The 18668-nt window shown below is 46.1% G+C and overlaps 1 protein-coding gene across 8 annotated transcripts in view; it reads left to right on the top strand.

The window, feature by feature from the left end:
* Positions 1–493: 493 nt before the first annotated feature.
* The window catches only part of MARCHF10 (membrane associated ring-CH-type finger 10), an 83034-nt gene continuing 64859 nt past the window's right edge, over positions 494–18668 (top strand). For 2 of the 8 annotated variants that reach the window (XM_042966429.1, XM_042966423.1), the window contains exons 1-3: positions 495–753; positions 7781–7887; positions 18179–18298. In XM_042966429.1, the coding sequence (XP_042822363.1) occupies positions 7798–7887; positions 18179–18298 (210 nt within the window). In that variant the 5' untranslated portion in view covers positions 495–753; positions 7781–7797. Of the gene's footprint in view, positions 754–791; positions 937–2011; positions 2103–7780; positions 7888–18178; positions 18299–18668 lie in introns of those variants that run through there. The other 6 variants (XM_042966431.1, XM_042966430.1, XM_042966426.1 and 3 more) reach the window with 5 other exon arrangements.

Here is an 18668-nt window from a genome sequence, read left to right as displayed (position 1 = left end):
TTACTGATAACCAGGAGATGACTGGGGTCTGGTCTCCCTTCTACCACTGGCGGGGTGCCCCTCTTAATCATCTACTTCTTCTTACGTTGGAGCAGGTATTTCCGAGATGCCCCAAACTCCCTCAAACTCCAGGGCTGCCCTATCTTTCCTCTACCCGTGCATTGTCTTTAATATTACTTTATTCAGTTAAAAACATTTTCCCCTCTCGTTTTCTAACCACGTTCTTTATAAAGCCCAGCACCGACACAGGGCAGAAGTGATGGCCTCAATATCTGGGCCTGGGTTTGGGCATCAAGACAAAGCCAATCGGCCTCCTCCTTCAGCGTGTCTTCTCCGCCCGCCGCCATCACCGCTAGGCCTTCCCGACCGCATCCCGTTCCCACGGCAACCGCGGGGCGCGCGTCCGGGCTCTGGACCGCAGGGCCGCGGCCCCCGCCCCGCCCCCTCCCCCCCACGTTCGCGCGCGCAGGGCGAGGAGGTCGCGTTGCCAAGGGAACGGGAGGACGCTAGGCAGCCGCCCCCGCCGCCTCCGCCCCTAGAAAGCCCGGCCGCCGCCGCGGAAAGCTGTCCCCGGGGAGGAGGAGGAGGAAGAGGGGCAGGGTAGAGGGAGGGGAGACGAGACAGGAGGGGGAAGAGGAGCACCGAGACGGCCCCCGCGTGATTGATGGGCGGCTCCTCCGCCCTGGACCGGCCCGCCTGCCCCGCCCCTCGGCCCCTTCAGCCCTCGCAGGTGGGGAAGGACTGACCCGCCAGGTAACGGCCTGCCCGCCCCGGCCGCGCGCGCCCCCTGCGCCCCCCGGTCCTCCTCCGAGGCGTGGGGAGAAGAAGGGGGACAACCTAGCCTTTCGACTCCTGCCATTCTGGAGGGAAATCGGGCCGAGGCCTGGAGGCCTGGCCGCTCCCTGTCCCCCGTGCTTTCCTGCCTCAAAGGGACAGGTGCGGGGGCGGGGTGGGTGGGTGGGGGTGGGCTCTGTGGTCACGTATATTCGCACTCTGGCCGCCGCCCCGCAGCTACAAAACTTCCCCGCAGGCTCCTCTGGTCTGCAAGCCCAGGGTATGGCCGCCCATCTCTGCCACAGTGTCACAATAAAATGAAGAGTCACCGCCAAAGAGCTTTTCTTATGAGCCCCGTACACACACCCCCAACCCAGCCCTTGATTTCTTAAACCAAATTGGCTGGGAGAGTCCGATTATCTGCGCACCCCCCACCCCCCATCCATCTCATTTCCTCCACTTTCCCTTGGGCCACAGCATTCTCTCAGTAGCGGGGTGTTAGGAAAATTGGCCCCAGATCACTCATCTCTGTTGCTTATATTCAAGTCATTTTTATAAGATTTTAAAACTCTTAAGATTTTTTTTAAAGCCGAGACTTAAAGGAATCCTGTAATCTTTGTCATTACAAATTAATTAAAAGGAGAACTAAGTTCTGAAGTCTTTCTTCCAAGCACCCACTTGTGAAAAAGGGGGACTTTAGAAACCTGATTGTCAGGTATTCATACAGCCATTTAGATTTTGGTTCAAAGGAAGCTTCAGCCTAAAGAGGGGCTTAAATTTACATTTTTCTTTATTGATGAACCAAGAAAATATTCACTTTAATACTTCTAAAAGACCATATTAGAAACTTTTAAGAAGAAAAGAGTAAAATAGTTGATGTCATTAAAAAGAGCTCCCTTCAATTCTTTTGACAAGTGTGGTCACTGAGCAGGACAGTATGTATGATATTTTAGAGAACTGAAATATATTCTGCAATCAGAGTCTGTTCTCCTTAGTCAGGGAAACTTGGTTTGAATTCATCACAATCTTACACTAGAGAGGAATACATATGTCACAAAGTTCTTAGAATATTCCTCATTGAAATTTCACAGATATGTAGAATTTTGAGGCCAAGAAGAAGCAGTCGCTCTTCCTTTCAGCAAAGCAGGGCTCATCTCCCTTCCCCACATCCCTCCTACACCCTTCTCTCCTTCTCCCTCTCCCAATTTAATATGGCTTCTTATGTTGATTTTTAAAGCACAAGTTTGGCCCAATCTATTGTCACCAGAGACTTAAAACAGAAGTGTGCATGACCATGAGTGGATTTTAAATTGAGAAGCAGTTCAAAGGTGAGAAATGGGAGAGAATACAGGGTGCTATTTTAGAAACATGTGCCTTGCCCACATTTTATTGTCACCCCCCCCAACACACACACACACACACACACACACACACACACTCCCTGTCTATTTGCTGAGGAAAAATTGGGGGGCTTCAAATGGCCATCTGGTTGAGAGGCCCACTAAACTGAGATCTGCAAATTAAGCATGATCTCATGTGAACTTACTTCCATACAGTTATTTCTGTTTCTTGTTCATCCTGAGCAGTTTTCGAACCTGCAGTACAGTATGAAATTCAAGTGATACTTCAGAAAGGTGGAAAGTGTTTACCTGTTTACTTCAACTGTGGCGATCTCCTAATAATCGGTTTGCCTAGTGCCTATGGTATTTGTTTACTCTCAGAGAGTACTGGGGTATTTAAATAAGAAAGCACTTGTGGCACGACGATGCTTCTAAATATACATTTTATAGTAAAGTACAGTAATAGAGAGTTTATGGGAGGGTAAAGAGACTTTTGTAGGTAATTTCAAAGTCCTTTATTTGGTAGGTGTTTGTGAAGTCAGAGGTAACCTAACAAGTAGTTCAAATAGTGTTATTTCCTACCTAGTTAGACAAAGTTTTGCCTCTTGACTCAGGAGCCTCTTTAAAATAACACCACATTAAAGCCAGACTCTATTAGCTAGTTTTTCTATGTGAACTTTGTAACCAAAATGTATCATCCAAGTGGACTCTGGGATGTGTCCCTTTAGTGACCATTAACATATTTTCATTATGAATCCTCATGTTGTCTGCCTGATTAATATTCAGACAGGCTTCTCTTTCCAACAGTGGCAGCAAGGGTTCATCTTTCTGCCTGTTTATCACCATTGTTTTCTGAAAAGAGTGGGAACATAATTTCATTCTGTGCAGGTACAAATTCATAGGAAAAGTTGAAAGTGATCTTTTAAAGTGCAGCTCCATAAATGACTACTAAACTGGTCAGAGGCAAACTTTAGGTTTTGTGTGTAGTCTGTGGAACTATCCGTTAGATTATAGTTTCAGGTTCGGACCCTCAAAGACCAACTTTCTGTACTAGAGAGACAGTAACTCTGCAGGAAGCAGCGCAAGTTGCTAGATGATATTGCTCAGAGCTAGGTGATAAACCTGGTGAGATTTCACAATGACCAGTCCAGACATGGAATCACCACGAGTCAGGGGCAACCTGATTTTGCCAATATCTACACAACTGAAAAAAAAAATGGAGAGGGGAAGGAAAGGTTCAGAATGCAGAGACACCTGAGGGTAGGGATGTTGTCTATCTGATCCTACTGTTTTCCCCAGAACCTACAGCAGCACCTGTCACATGGTAATTATTTAAAAGTGTGTGTAGGAAAGAACAACAAAGCTGGAGACATGGTGCTTCCTGATTTCAAACAATATTACCAAGCTATAGTAATAAAATAGTATGATATTGGCATAAAAGCAGATACGTAGATCAGTGGAACAGAATAGAGAGCCTCAGAAAACTCATGCATATGTGGTCAATTAACTTATGACAAAGGAGCCAAAAATTTGCAATTGGGACAGAACAGTCTCTTCAATAAATGGTGCAGGGAAAACTGGATGGGCACATGGAAAAGAATGAAACTGGACTATGTTACACTGTATGCACAAATTAACTCAAAATGGATTAAATAATTGAACCTAAGACCTGAAACCATAATACTCCATAGGTGGTAAGCTCCTTGACCTCAGTCTTGGCAAGATTTTTTCGGATTTGCTACCAAAGGCATCAAAGACAACAAAAGCAGGGCACCTGGCTGGCTCAGTCAGAAGAGCATGCGACTCTTGATCTCTGGGTCATGAGTTTGAGCCCCATGTTGGGTGTAGAGATTGCTTAAATAAATAAACTTAAAAAAAAAGGCAACAAAAAATACCAGCAAGTGGGATTCCACCAAACTAAAGAGCTTCTACACAGCAGAGGAAACTATCATCAAAATTAAAAAGCAGTCTACTGAATGAGACAAAATATTTGAAAATCATATATCTGATAAAAGGTTAATATCCAAAGTATATAAAGAATGTATACAACTCAATGGCAAAACAAAAACAAAAACAAACCTGATTCTTAAATGGGTAGAAGATTTGAATAGACTTTTTTTTTTCCCCAAAGAAGACATACATATGGCCAACAGGCACATGAAATGTGTTCATCACTCATGATGAGAGAAATGCATATAAAACCACAATGAGATATCAGCTCCCCCTTGTTAGAATGGCTAGTATCAAAAAAGATAAGAAATAAAGGTTGGTGAGGATGTGGAGAAAAGGGAGTCTCTGTGCACTGTTGATGGGAATGTAAAATGGTACAGCCACTATGGAAAACAGTATGGAGCTTCCTCAAAAAAAAAAAACTAAAAATAAGAATTACCATATGATCCAGAAATTCCACTTCTGGATATTTATCCAAAACACTAACTAACTCCATGTTAGGCCAAGTAGGCCATGGAGGCCAACTAGGTATCTACTGATGGACGAATAGATAAATGGGAGATATATTATATGATATATAATTATATATATATTACATTATATATATATATATATAGAGAGAGAGAGAGAGAGAGAGAGACAAATACTGTATAACCTCAAATGGATTAAAAAAAGAAAACAACAAAACTCATAGGCAGAGAGAACATCCAGAGAACAGACTGGCAGTTTCCAGAAGCAGGTGGGGAGGGTGGGCAAAATGGGTGAAGGGAGTCCAAATCACAAACTTCCAGTTATAAAATAAGTACTGAGGATGTAACATACAGCATGGTGACTGTAGTTAATAATACTGTATATTTGGGGTTACTGAGGTTACTGGGTGGCTCAGACAATTGAGCATCCGACTTTGGCTTAGGTTGTGACCTCACGGTTCATGAGTTCGAGCCCCGCATCTTGCTCACTGCTGTCAGCTCAGAGCCGGCTTTGGATCCTCTGTCCCCCTCTCTCTCTGTTGCTTCCTCGCTCACGCTCTCTCTCTCTCTCTCTCTCTCTCTCTCTCTGTCTCAAAAATAATAAACATTGAAAATAAAATAATACTGTATATTTGAAAGTTGCTAAGAGGATAGATCCTAAAAGTTCTCATCACGAGGGGAAAACCATTTTAACTCTGTGTGGGTGATGGATGTTAACTAGACTTATCAAATCAGAATGTTGTATGCGAGAAACGAATGTTATATGTCAATTAAAAAAAAAATACCTAGAGAAACCAAGAGAACACTTCTCTGGCCAATCAGCAGGAGGTGCGGGACCTTAGATGACCATACTGCTGAGGTCTTGCAGGCTCGTTATGAACAGTGGCGTTTAATAACCTTGTGAACTTAAATATTTTGGCCATAAATTTAGGCCACGCCAATCCGAGCCAAAGCCCTTGGAAGCACTGGCGCTCCTTCCTTACCTCTCAGGCGCGGTTCCCTGCAATCTGTCTTCAGCCCCGCCGCTCTCTCGGCTAAGTGCTCTCACCAAGGTTATAAATAGCCTGCTCTTCCCAGAATCTCTGAAACTGCACCCACCTGGTTTTCCTCCTGCTTCTCTGGCTCCTTTGCAGTTTCTCTTCCGCTCCATGTTCTTAAGTTGGAGCGTTCCTCAGAATCCTGTCTCGGGTTCTCCTCTTTGCAGCATACCTTCTGCCTTCGACTTCGGTTGTCACCCAAATGCCAGTGGTGCCCAGACCTTCACTTCTCCAGCCAGCTCCAGAGCCCCGCGTCCGACTGCTTGCCTGACATCTCCATGTTGTTTATCTGCCCCTCGTCCAGAATCGTCTGAGGGGACCTTCTCCCTGACCAGCTAGCTGCTGGAGCCAGTAACCTGGGCGGCTTCCTCCACGTTCCCTCTCCTGCGCCATCCATATAATCACCAGCCCTGAGTAGCCCTCCAACCCATCGTGGTTAGCATGGGGGCCCTGGTGTGAGACCCTCTGGGTTCAAATCCCAACTCCACCATTTAGTAGCTCTGTAACCTTAAGCAAGTGACTTACTCCCGCTGGGCCCCGGTTCCCTTATCAGCAAAAGAGAAATGTGATGCTTGCCGCAAGCATGGGCCGGAAGATGGAGTGAGTTCACGTGTGGAAATGTTTAGAACAGTGCCTGGCACTTCAGCAGGCTCAGTAAATAGCACCTATGGCCTCCTCCTCTTCCTCTCCCCTGTTGCTACCCAAGTGTGGTCACCATCTTGTCTGGATTATTGTAATATATTCCCAGTGGTCTTTCCACTTCCATTTTTACTCCACCCCCCACCCTCCATTCATTCTCCATACTAGATCTGGAGGGGCCTTTTAAAATGCAAATCTAGGGGCGCCTGGGTGGCGCAGTCGGTTAAGCGTCCGACTTCAGCCAGGTCACGATCTCGCGGTCCGTGAGTTCGAGCCCCGCGTCATGCTCTGGGCTGATGGCTCGGAGCCTGGAGCCTGTTTCCGATTCTGTGCGTCCCTCTCTCTCTCTGCCCCTCCCCCGTTCATGCTCTGTCTCTCTCTGTCCCAAAAATAAATAAAAAAAGTTGAAAAAAAAATTTAAAAAAAATAAAATAAAATGCAAATCTAACCGTTTACTCCCCAGGTTGGATCCTTCCAGTGGCCCTTCCAGTCATAACCTTCCACACTCCAAGTGAACTGGTTCCTGCCTACCCTGCAGCCCTTCTGTTGCTGTCCTCCCCTCTCTCTGCTCTAGCTGCACTGGCCCACCCGTTCCTCAACCGCACCAGCACCTTGCTGCCCCCAAAGCTCCTGTACCTGCTGTCCTTTCTGCTCAGCGTCTTGCCTGGCTCACTCCTTAGCAAGCCCAGTGTCATCTCCTAAGGGAACCCTTGCCCCCTAGATCATGCGATGCCCTCCCCATAATAACCATCTCTCATAGAAGCCCACATTTCCGGGGCGGCTGGGTGGCTCAGTCAGTTAAGCGTCCGACTTCGGCTCAGGTCATGATCTGGTGGTCCGTGAGTTCAAGCCCCGTGTCGGGCTCTGTGCTGACAGCTCAGAGCCTGGAGCTTCAGATTCTGTGTCTCCCTCTCTCTCTGACCCTCCCCCCGTTCATGCTCTGTCTCTCTCTGTCTCAAAAATAAATAAACGTTAAAAAAAAAAAAAAAAAGCCCACATTTCCACTCCATAGTGCTTGTCACAATCAATGTTCCCTTGTCAGTGCTCAAAGGCTTAAGATTTGAACCCAGAGGGTCTCACACCACAAAGGCAAAGGCAAAGGGCATGTTCCTCTGGCCAACTGCTCTATCCCAGTGCCCAGCCTAGTGCCTTAGCTGGAGTAGGGACACAACAATTGTTGAATGAGTAAATTTAAATTACCAAGGGCTCATAACTTCAGTCGTCGCTAATGTAGCTAGGTTTTCTTTTTCTTTTTTTTTTTTTTTTTGTCAAGTTGTAAAACTTCTCCTGAAGCCTGTGTCTGTCGATCTAACCCTCTGAATAACCAGGACAGGATCACTGAAGCCAGCTGATGAACGTGGCTGCATTATTTATGCCGGGAAAAGGAGGGCTGTAAGGGCATCAACACCAATACAAAGAGTCTTTGCAGGCTGAAAGGGGCATCTGTGGCTTTCAAACAATGGCAATTGGATTTGTAAGAGAATAAAAGCAGTTATACTACGATAAATCCAAATATGGCAAAGCAACAAAGAATTGTGCCACAGCACATTCATTTATCTTGTATATGCAGGTTGGGGATTAAGGATCATGTTGCACGAAGCAAGGGACAGGCAGAAGTTCGTGAGTGATGTTCAGTATCTGCGGGACATACAGCACAAAGCGGACTCTGAATATCAGGTAAGTGTGGAAAACTAGAACTATCCTCCCCCTCCGCCTACAGCTTTATGAGAGAATTCAGGGTGCAGTATCAGTGTTTGATCAGCAGTAATCGTTTCGTAAAATCCAAAACCCATCACGTCCTAGACGTGTGACCATGGAAAGCCACTGAACCTCTCTGTGCTTCCTCATCTTTAAAATGGAGTTAATGGGGCGCCCAGGGGGCTCAGTCCTTTGGGCGTCCGACTTCGGCTCAGGTCATGATCTGGCAGTCCGTGAGTTCGAGTCCCGCGTCGGGCTCTGTGCTGACAGCTCAGAGCCCCGAGCCTGCTTCGGATTCTGTGTCTCCCTCTCTCTCTGCCCCTCCCCTGCTCATGCTCTGTCTCTCTCTCAAAAGTAAATAAACATTAACTTAAACGGGGCTAATAATAGTACCTACTTCAGGGTGCCTGGGTAGCTCGGAGGGTTAAGCGTCTGACTCTCAGGTTTCGGCTCAGGACATGATCTCACAATTTCGTGAGTTCGAGCCCCATGTCAGGCTCTACATCGTTGGTGCAGAGCCTGCTTGGGATTCTCTCTCTCCCTCTATCTCTGCCCCTCCCCTGCTCACACTGTCCCTGTCTCTCTCCAAATAAATAAATAAACTCAAAAAATTTAAAAAAAAAATAATAGTACCTACTTCATAATATTGTCATGAAAATAAAATAATACTGAAAAAGTATTTAGCACAGAGCTTGGCTCACAAACCTTTGATAAACAAATGACATTTGATAAAACAGCTATCAAGAAAAAAACCATTAAAGAGTTAACTGGATCGACGCACCATTTATAAAATAATATGGCCTTCCACTGTCATCCTACCAGAAAAAAAGGTGTTAGCACATTCTCCAACAAGCTAACTATTCGTCACCCTAGTTACAGTGTTTACATGCAAAAACAAACCAGACAGGGAGCCTGAGGAGTCATGATGTAATTACCCAGAGCTGGCATAGGACAAGCTTGCCAGACTGGGTGTGGGATTCTGGGAGCAGTTAGAAAGTGTCGCTCAGCCGGATGCCCAGAGGTCAACCCTCGCCAATCAAGGAGGCATGTCCTCAGCCTCAGCCGAGGATTGAAAAGTGCTCCTTCCCTTAGGAAAACACAGAACTGTCGTTATCAGATTTTTCTCCTTCTTAGCAATTTCAAATATAACCAAACCTCCTGGGTCACCAAGGAAACCAGACCTATCTTAGTAACCTGATTTCACCTGTATAACACAGCTTAGCTTTGGGATTGGAAACAAAGTCAGCAATTTCCTCCCACAACTTGCCAGCCCACGTACAAGACTGTAAAATTGACGGAATTTCTGTACAATGAATAAGAACATAAATATCTGAACTGGTCACACTGGGAATCCATCTACTTTTCACCAGGATGCCTCTGCCACCTGACCCTCCTTTGGAAATACGTGTTTGAAATTGTCTCCAGAATAGGCATGTAAGAAAATCCATCATTATTTGATGGTCTGTGCTTAAGAAAATCACACAAATGTGTGGCTTAAAGTCACCACGGTCGTATTTTTCTAATCTCATTGAGCCTTCAACACTGTCCTTTAACAATACTTCTTAAGTACCTACTATGTCCTAAATGAAGTCCCCTCTCTCCCAGAGTTCTTATTCTGGGATTGAAACAAACACTACACACAAGTAAATAAATATGTAAGATAGTTTCAATTACTGATAAATATAAGGAAGCAAATAAACAGAAGTTCTGGGTAGTAACATTTGGCCATGGAGGTAAAAGATGGGAAAGAGTCAGCCAGAGCATCCTGAGTAGCAGGAAAGCAAGTGCAAAGGCCCTGAGGCAGGAACTAACTTGGAGCCCTGGAAGAAACAAAAGAAGGCCAGAGTAGCTGAAACACCTTGACCAAGGGAGAATGTGGCACATGACAAGGTAGGAGAGGTAAAAAGGGCCAGATGATGCCTGAATCTCTCAGGACAAAGCTTGGTGTTAGGAGTTTATACTTATCTCACTGAGAATTATTGGATGATTTTAAGCAGGGGAGTGGTATGATCTGATTTACAGGGAGGTGGGGGGTTGTGGTGGCATTTATTTATTTATTTTTGAGAGAGAGAGTGCATGAGCTAGGGAAGGGCAGAGAGAGAGAGAGAGAGAGAGAGGATCCAAAGCAGGCTCTGTGCTCAGAGCGCAGAGCCTGATGCGGGCCTCAAACTCAGAAACCATGAGATGATGACCTGAGCAGAAGTCAGATGCTTAGCTGACTGAGCCACCCAGGCACCCCTGATTTACAGCTTTTCCAGATCACTCTGGCTGCTGTGTGGGGAAAGGACCAAAAGGGGCTAGGGAAGCAGCAGAAAAACTTAGTAAGGAAACCCTGGTAGAAATTTAGGAGAGAAATTATGGCGGCTTGGACCCAGAGGGTAGGAGTGGAGGCGGTGAGATGTGGCCCAACCCAGGAAACAGAAGCAGAAGAGACATCTTGCTGATAGATGGAGAGGCGGAGTGGGAGAGAAAGGAGCGAAGGTTGACTCACATCAACATGTTTACTTGTCCATCAGCTTCCTCTGTCATCGTCCATTTTAAACTTTTCTCCTTTTTTTTTTTTTTTTTCGGACCTCCCATCCCCACACTTTCAACAAAGAACTTCCCTTCCTGTTTTACACACACAGGAAACAAAGCAAGGCCATCAGGTGGGAAGCCACCCCTTCCATTCCAGGCTACGCATCCATCCAGCCCCTCAAGTCCCGAGGGTGAAGTGACACTCTCCCTGCCAGTGCCTGGCCCGAGTTCTTGGTCCACACCCCGCTGTGCCCAGCCCCTCTGCATCCAGGCACTTCTCATCTGTATCATGGACATTTCCTTCCTCTAATTGGCTCAGCCTACAAACCCGTTCAAGTCCCTCCTGTCCTCAGAACAAAAGAACAAAGCTGCCTGAGGACCCTGTGTCCTTCTCTGGCCACAGCCCAAGATGTCCCCAGACAGCTACATTTCTATCACCTCCCCCCTCCCCTCCCCGGCTCCCCATTCATTCCTAACCCATTGTGGCCTGGCTGTCACCTCCCCTCCCCTGAAACTGTTCTCTCACTAAGGTCAGTAGCCAAATCCAGCAGACGCCTTTTTAGGCTTTGTTTTCTAAAGCTTTATCTACATTTGACACTATTACTCTTTTCTTCTCAAAACATTACTCCTTTGCCTTTCTGACATCACACTCTTCTGATTTTCCTTCTGTTCCTGTCACAGTCTTCTCTCTGCCCCTCAAATGTTAATTCCCCCAGGTTTCCATCAGCCCAGTTTTCTTCTAATTCACACGGTCCCTGTGACCCATCTCATCCCTCCTGTGTTTTTAACCACCACTCCTAGACTAACGACTTGAAATCCCGAGTCTCCCCCAAAGTGTCGACATCACGTGCACGCCTGCTTGCTGGGCATTTCCAGCTGGATGTTGCAGAGGGACGCCAGCCTGTTCCACCCCCTGCCATCCTCCTCTGCGTTCCCTCCCTGACGACAGAGACCTAAGCCTGCCCGACTCCTCTCTCTTCCTCACCACCCACACCCCACCAGTTACCAAGTCCTGCCACCATTACCCAAATGCTCGTGAACTTGTGCCTTCCTTCCCATGCCGTTGCTGCCATTCTGGTTCGCACCGCCACCGTTTCTCTCCAGGATTGTTCCATTGTCCTTATTACTGGTCTCCTTGCCTCCAACCTTGGCATCTTTCAGATTGCTTTTTTGAAGTGGATCTAAAATGTGAATTTGACTATGCGGTTGGAATGCATGCAGCTCTTGAGTTATTTCCCCTCACTTAAAGGCAGGCCCAAGACCCAAGAACCACAGCAAGACCAGCCTAAACCTTAACCACGTCTCCGACCTCCTCTTCTCCCTTCTTTACTCTCTTGACAAGGGTGGTGAGGACTGCAGTTTGAATTTAGAACTAAATGGAATGTCTGTACTCCCACCACACCCTTCTTTAAAAAAAAAAAAAACAACTTTAGGGGCACCTGGGTGGCTCAGTCAGTTAAGCATCCGAACTTCAGCTCAGGTCACGATCTCATAGTTTGTGAGTTCAAGGCCTACATCAGGCTCTGCACTGAGAGGGCAGCGCCTGCTTCGGATCTTCTGTCTCATGTTTCTCTGCCCCTCTCCCACTCCTGCTCTGTCTCTCAAAAATAAACATTAAAAAAATTACAAAAAACAACTTTATTGAGGTATAATTTACATATCATAAAATTCATCTGTTTTAAGTGTGTAATTTAATAACATTTACCAAAGTTGCACCCATCACCATCATCCAGTCTTAGAACATTTCCATCACTCCCAATACCAAAACATCCTTTCCTAACTCTTTCACACTGCTTATGAAATAGTATTGAAATTGTCTTTTGTGTGACTTCCTCTCAATCCGGACCACGGCCTCTTAAGGGCAGTGATGGAGTCTTACTTTTCTATGTTGAACTGAATGCCCTGTCATTGATGTGAGTCAGCATTACCCAACTTGACCACCAACTCTGTTTATCAGACTTAGATTCAGCTGACTTGTAACTATTCCTCAAGGCCAAGTCCACCCCCATTGAGCATTTTCAAAACCACTCACCACAAGGTCTGCAGAAAATAATTATGGTTGTCTTTAATATGTTCTGAGTCTTGTTGAATGAAGTATGTAGCAACCCAGCAAAACTACTTTGAAGGGAACAGTAATAAGTTATTTGTATTATTTAGTCTATCCCTTGTCTTGTTCCAGAAAGGATTTAAAGTAGGGGTTTAAGAATCTGTTACGTGACCTTAATAACCCCTCAATAACTTGGTCCATATATGACTTGTGTGTATCTAGATAATTGACCAAGGTAGACTTTGCATTAGGTCAGTATTGAAATCCTGGGTCATCAATGAGCTTGGCCGGTTACTTGTGGCCCAAGAAATCCCAGCTCTCGCTCCTAGCACAGCAACCTGCTTGGACACCCGTGAGTCCCATTTCAGGGTGTACAAATAGCATAAGACCTAATAACTAGATATGACTCCTAAATCATACATTTGCCACAGATTCCTTCCTGCGCTTCACTTGCCTTTAATGAACTGGCTCAAATTGAAGCCCTTGGAAACCTCTCGTATGCACTATTCCTGCTACATCCTAAAATATGCAAAGGCTTGGTACGCACCAAATTAGCAGTGCCTTTACAGGTCTGTCTGCTGGCAACAGGAGAGGTGGGTTAAACCCACCCTGAGTTATTTTGATGCTACTCCTTTCAGTGGTTGGGTGGGGCCCTTTTGAAAAAAAAGAGGAAATAAACATCTATTTGGCATATTACATGCTATTTCGGAATCTGGTAACTAGTACATAATTATATGCCATCTCAGGATCTGGCTCTTATTTCTTCAAGGGTGCTCATGCTGCATAGGCTTCTTTTTTGGTCAAACATGTTTATGTAACTTAAGGCAGAATTTAGCCATTAATGTCTACTGAAAGCTGGAGAGAAAGATTACACTTGGCATTTCAGAATGTTATTCGGTAATCTGTCAAATGTGTTCAGATGGGTTTCATTTCCCGTCATTTATTCATCCTGATCTTTCACGTACCAGGCAAACAACTCAACATGACGATATAAACTTGTTCAAAGACATGCTAGGTGACTATACCAGGTAGCAGGGGCTCGGGAACCATCGACTCAGGGGGTTGAAGGAGTAGAGATAATTCAGCTTCCTCTCCCATAGGAGCCAGGTGGGTTCCCTGCTCTGCTCACCTCTGGGGTACATGCTTCTATACTCTTCACAGACAGAACAGGAAAAGAAACTCATTTGAGGGGAATATCATGTCAAATTATTTTTACACCTTTGTTTTTTTAACCTCTTAAAACTAATGAGCTTGAACAATGCCCCCCAATGATAATTAAATCCCAAAATGTTGGATCATAAGAACAACAAAAACGTACCCACTGAAGCAGGGACAACTCCCACGTTTCAAAATGCTTGGAGACTTCAAGCAACAATAACCTTGACAGGGGCCACCTGCTCAAGAGGCAGAGATGTGCTGTGGGGGGGGGGGGGGAGGGGGGGAGGGGGGGCGGTTCACACCAGAGCCCAGTGAGTCTGGGAAGTGTTCCTGGGGTATGTGGCTTCTTAAGGCACCAGGAGCTTGGATGGTGACTAGGAGGGACTGATTGAGAAACTGAGGACCCCTGTAGGTTCCGAAAACTGTTAACACTTGGAGCGCCTGAGTGGTTCAGTAGGTTACACGATCAATCGACTCTTGATTTTGGCTCAGATCATGATCTCACCCTTCATGAGTTTGAGCCCTGCATCATAGGGCTCCGCGCTGTGCTGTGCTGTGCGAACAGAGCCTGCTTGGGATTCGCTGTCTCCCCTCTCTCTGCTCCTCCCCTGCTCATGCTTGTGCTCTCTCTCTCTCTCTCTTAAAATAAATACACTTAGAAAGTGAGAGAGAGATGGAGGGAGGAAGGAAGGAAGATAGGAAAGAAAGGAAAGAAAGAAAGAAAGAAAGAAAGAAAGAAAGAAAGAAAGAAAGAAAGAAAGAAAAGAGAAAAGAAAAAAAGAAAAATGAAGGAGGAAGGAAAGGAAAGGAAAGGAAAGGAAAGGAAAGGAAAGGAAAGGAAAGGAAAGGAAAGGAAAGGAAAGAATCTGTAACACTGAAGAAAAATCAGTTTCCAAGGCAGCCTGACTGACTGAGAGCAGGACTTCCTCAGTTGTCTGGCGGGGGAACTGCGGGCTCAGGAGACAGACCTCTGGTCCCAGAGCACAAAAACAAGGATGAACCTCAGGCCCAGACAGAAAGATCCTTTCTTCTTCCCTGACCAGAATCAGAGTCACATGATTTGGCAAAGGCTGACTTTAGAAATAGAAGTAAACCAAGAAACGGGATCAGAAACAACAAAGCCTAATGATGCTAACGACGGCGATGACGGTGGTGATGAGTGTCTTTCACTGAACACTCCCCATAAGCCACTCACTCTGCTGAGCGTCCTGCCAACGGGGCCCCAGGCTCTCCAGCAGTCTGGCGGCATAGGGCATCTCCCTCGTACAGATGAGGGAAACAAGAATCAATGGAGGTAGTCAGCCTGCCCAAGGTCACGTTGGAGAAAGTGGCAGAGTGCGGGTCTGTCGTGTTTACACGTATTGAGTTACCGTGAGTCACAGAAACCACGTCATGCCCCACAGGCACATGTGCACATTCTGTGTTCTGCCCCCACAGTGGTAGCTTGTGCTCTGTGCGTGCCTGCAGTCACAGGGATGGTGGGGGTGGGGGGCTGCTGGGCGCCTGCAGTCACAGCGATGCGTGGGGGGTGGGGGACTAGCGGGTGCCTGCAGTCACAGGGATGGGCTGGGGGCTGGGGGGCTGCTGGGCGCCTGCAGTCACAGGGATTGGCTGGGGGGTGGGGGGCTGCTACACCAGAGGAGGAGGGGAGGAGGAAGCCGCCCATCCCAAGGAGGAAATGAGGAGTTACCTGAAGCCTTCCATTTTAAGACTGCCCTCAGCCAGTTCTGTCACATGAACAGAAACTTATTTATAGCAATCTAGCTCCAGACATGTGGAACTCTGAAAGGGGAATATTTTTAAAGTTCCAGAGGAAGGGGAGCCCCTGGTGATCATTACAAATCAATTCAACCTCTGCATCCTGCATCCTAGGGTTTCACACTCTGCCCTTGTCACTCCAGGACCCCCAAAGAGGAAGCAACACCAGCATCAACAACAACAACAACAACAACAAAAATCATTCACATTACAAATAACGAGAAAACCAGGGGCACCTGGGGGTTCATTGGTTAAGCATCCAACTTCAGCTCAGGTCATGATCTCACAGTTTATGAGTTCAAGCCCCGCATCGGGCTTTCTGCTGTCAGCGCAGAGCCTGGAGCCTGCTTCGGAGTCTGTGTCTCCCTCTCTGTCTGCCCCTCCCCTGTTCACACACTCTCTCTCCCTCAAAAATAAATAAACATTTTAAAATGATGAAAAAAAAAAGCAAGTAACAAGAAAACCAGCCCCTGGAGGACGAGGTGGCAGTTATGGCTAGGTTCTTGCTATTTCTAGGACTGGAAGTCTAGACTTGCCTCTCTGTCCTGGTGTCCCTTCAACTCTGCAAAGCTGTAACTTCGAGAGGAGTAATGCTTGATTTACACAGAAAGACTGCTTGGCTTTATCAAGATAAAAATGAGGAAGGACCTACCTACCCTGATGCTGGTTTGTTCTCTTGCTCCTCTGTGAGAGGAGGCATAAGGAACCAGAGGGAGAAAAAAAAAAATTTTTTTTTTTTACATTGCAAACCATTCTACTCCTCCTCCCCCTTTGGTAAAGAAATATTTAAGTTGCATGCATTCTTGGAGAGAATTTTCAAAAAACACTCAACCCACAAGAATTCTGTTCATCCCACAAAATCTGCCTTGGTCCTGCGTGCATTTGCTAACACCGTCCTGCACTTTTAGCCTATCAGCATTTGCCTCTTGCGCCTTTAATCCCAGTCGGTTAGGATAACACAGACATCTGCCGCTCCAGGAAACAACAGTGGCAGCCAGGACTCCTCCCAAACGAGCTCCAATCTGAAGTCATTGTAAAAGGAATGGAAAAGAAGAGGCCCATATTTACTTGAACGTCATTGAACTCTCTGGCTAACTCTCTTTAGGTTTACCTTGGTTTATTTTATTACTTGGTGTTTGTTTCACTTATTTATTATAGTTACTGTCCAGTATTCTGGGGGGTTTTCTTGCTTCAATTATTGATTGAAACAAACACTGCCCACGATTTATTAAAACGGCTTGCTATCTAGATAGCCTAGTTTTGAAAATAAGGTTAACAGTGAGACAGGGGGGATAATAAAGCGGCAACCATTTTGGAGTGCTCTCCCTTCCCCAATAAGGCAGGGTGGAACAGTACCCTTCTCCTGGGAATCCAGGATTCCACTTGCTGCATGTATCACCTGGCCAGCAGTGCATGAGCCACACACACCCCCCCCCCCGCCCCGCCCCAACCCCCAAGCCAGTGCCTCACCAGCAATTGTTGTGAGGCACAATGTAAACCAACTTGCTGTTCCCAATTCCAAGTGGTAAATGGTTTGCTAATATCAGGTCATTTCTATTTTTAACCATGTAGCATGATATTAGGCTTTCCCAGTGGTGTGAAATTCTGGCATGTCCTTCCACATCAAAGAAGGAGATGCATTTTCTAACAAAGGGGGAAAATGCGGAAGGAATCTTTCCTTTCTTAACCCAGCCAGGAAAGGGAGATGTCAGGCCCTGTTTAGAAACAGTATTGTTGGGTCCTTACGTTTCGTTTCTTTACCATGACAGGGGATAATTTGGCTCTAGCAGAGCAAAGGTGAATCTGGGCACTGGATCTACAGAAATGCTCCAAGAAGTTTTCCTATTTTAAACTATTTAAAATATCACTTGAAACCCCCATATAGCACATGATTTCTTGGGGTTTGTTCAGTCCTGATACTGGAGAAGAAATCTTTTGGTACTAGATTTTTCTCCTAATTTCGTTTTTTGAAAATGGAATTTTTTTTTGGTTATTTTGTTTTTATTATTCTGCATTCAGGGACTGATATTTCCCCCTGAAACAATAATGCAATTGAGCTAACATGCAGTGCTAGACGCTGAGGGGATTCAAAAGGTAAGAGGTGGTCCTTACCCTGAGGGGTCCTCACTGATCAGCAGGAGACACGGGCTCAAAACAAAGCAACTAAATACAACAGTAAAAACGAAAATTGTGTAATTCCAGCTGCTTTTGTATAAAGGAGCAATTAATTCGGCCTGGGGAAGAAGAGCTTGGCAAGGCGAGAGATGTCTCTTGAGCTGGATCTTAGTAGATCCACAGATTTGCCTGCCGTGCTGTGAACACCCCTGTGAAAGGCATTCAAAGTGGAGGAAGGGCAGGTGCGAAAGCTCTCAGGTAGGAAGGGTCTGATCCCATAACTGGGAGTGATCCAGGGGGACAGAGAGCCACGTTGGAATGAGCAGAGCTTTGAAGAGAATGAAGACAGAGGGGAAGTGAATGCTGCCTTTCAGGTACTTCCTGCCTTAAGGAAGCAATTGTTGGGGACACACTTGTCAAAACGCCTCTTAGTGTGTTTGTCATTGTAACTTATTAAAGCAGAGATGACTATTTTTGACCTGGCATTTTGGGGCAAAGGGAAGAGAGTCGTGATGCCTGGCTGAGCGTCTTGACACTTGGTAAATGTGCTGATGAGCCCTTGAAGCTGGACATTGTGTATTTCATGTTCCTCACGATAGGAATTAAGCAAAAAGTCATGAAAGTTTGTCGCAGACCTAAGCCAACGATACTTTTTAAAAAAATTGTATTCTGCAGGCTTGTCTGAGACGACAGGAATACAGAAGAGACCCAAATGAGAAGAAACAAGATCAATTTGGGGGGCAAGAGACAAATTTGGAGAGACCCCGGTTTTCAACTGGGTCATCTTCCAAACAGGTACTTAGAACTCTGGGAGATACCCTCCTGCTGCCGTGTGTGTGTGTGTGTGTGTGTGTGTGTGTGTGTGTATACACGTGCGTGCACATGCATACGTCACTTAGGAAAAAGCCAACTCCAAAAGGAGGTACTGGAGAATCCTGAAAGTCAGGGTGATCAGTCAGTTGGGCGTCTGACTTCAGCTCAGGTCGTGATCTCACGGGTCGTGAGTTTGAGCCCCACGTCGGGCTCTTTGCTGTCAGCACGGAGCCTGCTTTAGATCCTCTGTCTCCCTCTCTCTCTGCCCCTCCCTGCTCATGTTCATGCACACCCTCTCTCTCATAAATAAAGCAAACAAGCAAACAAAGAAACAAACAAATCCTACAGTTCA

This window comes from Panthera tigris, chromosome E1 (genome assembly GCF_018350195.1).
Source record: "Panthera tigris isolate Pti1 chromosome E1, P.tigris_Pti1_mat1.1, whole genome shotgun sequence".
Classification (NCBI taxonomy): Eukaryota; Metazoa; Chordata; class Mammalia; order Carnivora; family Felidae; genus Panthera; species Panthera tigris.
Note: the sequence above shows the minus strand (reverse complement) of the source record. Positions and strands in the feature narration are given on the sequence as shown.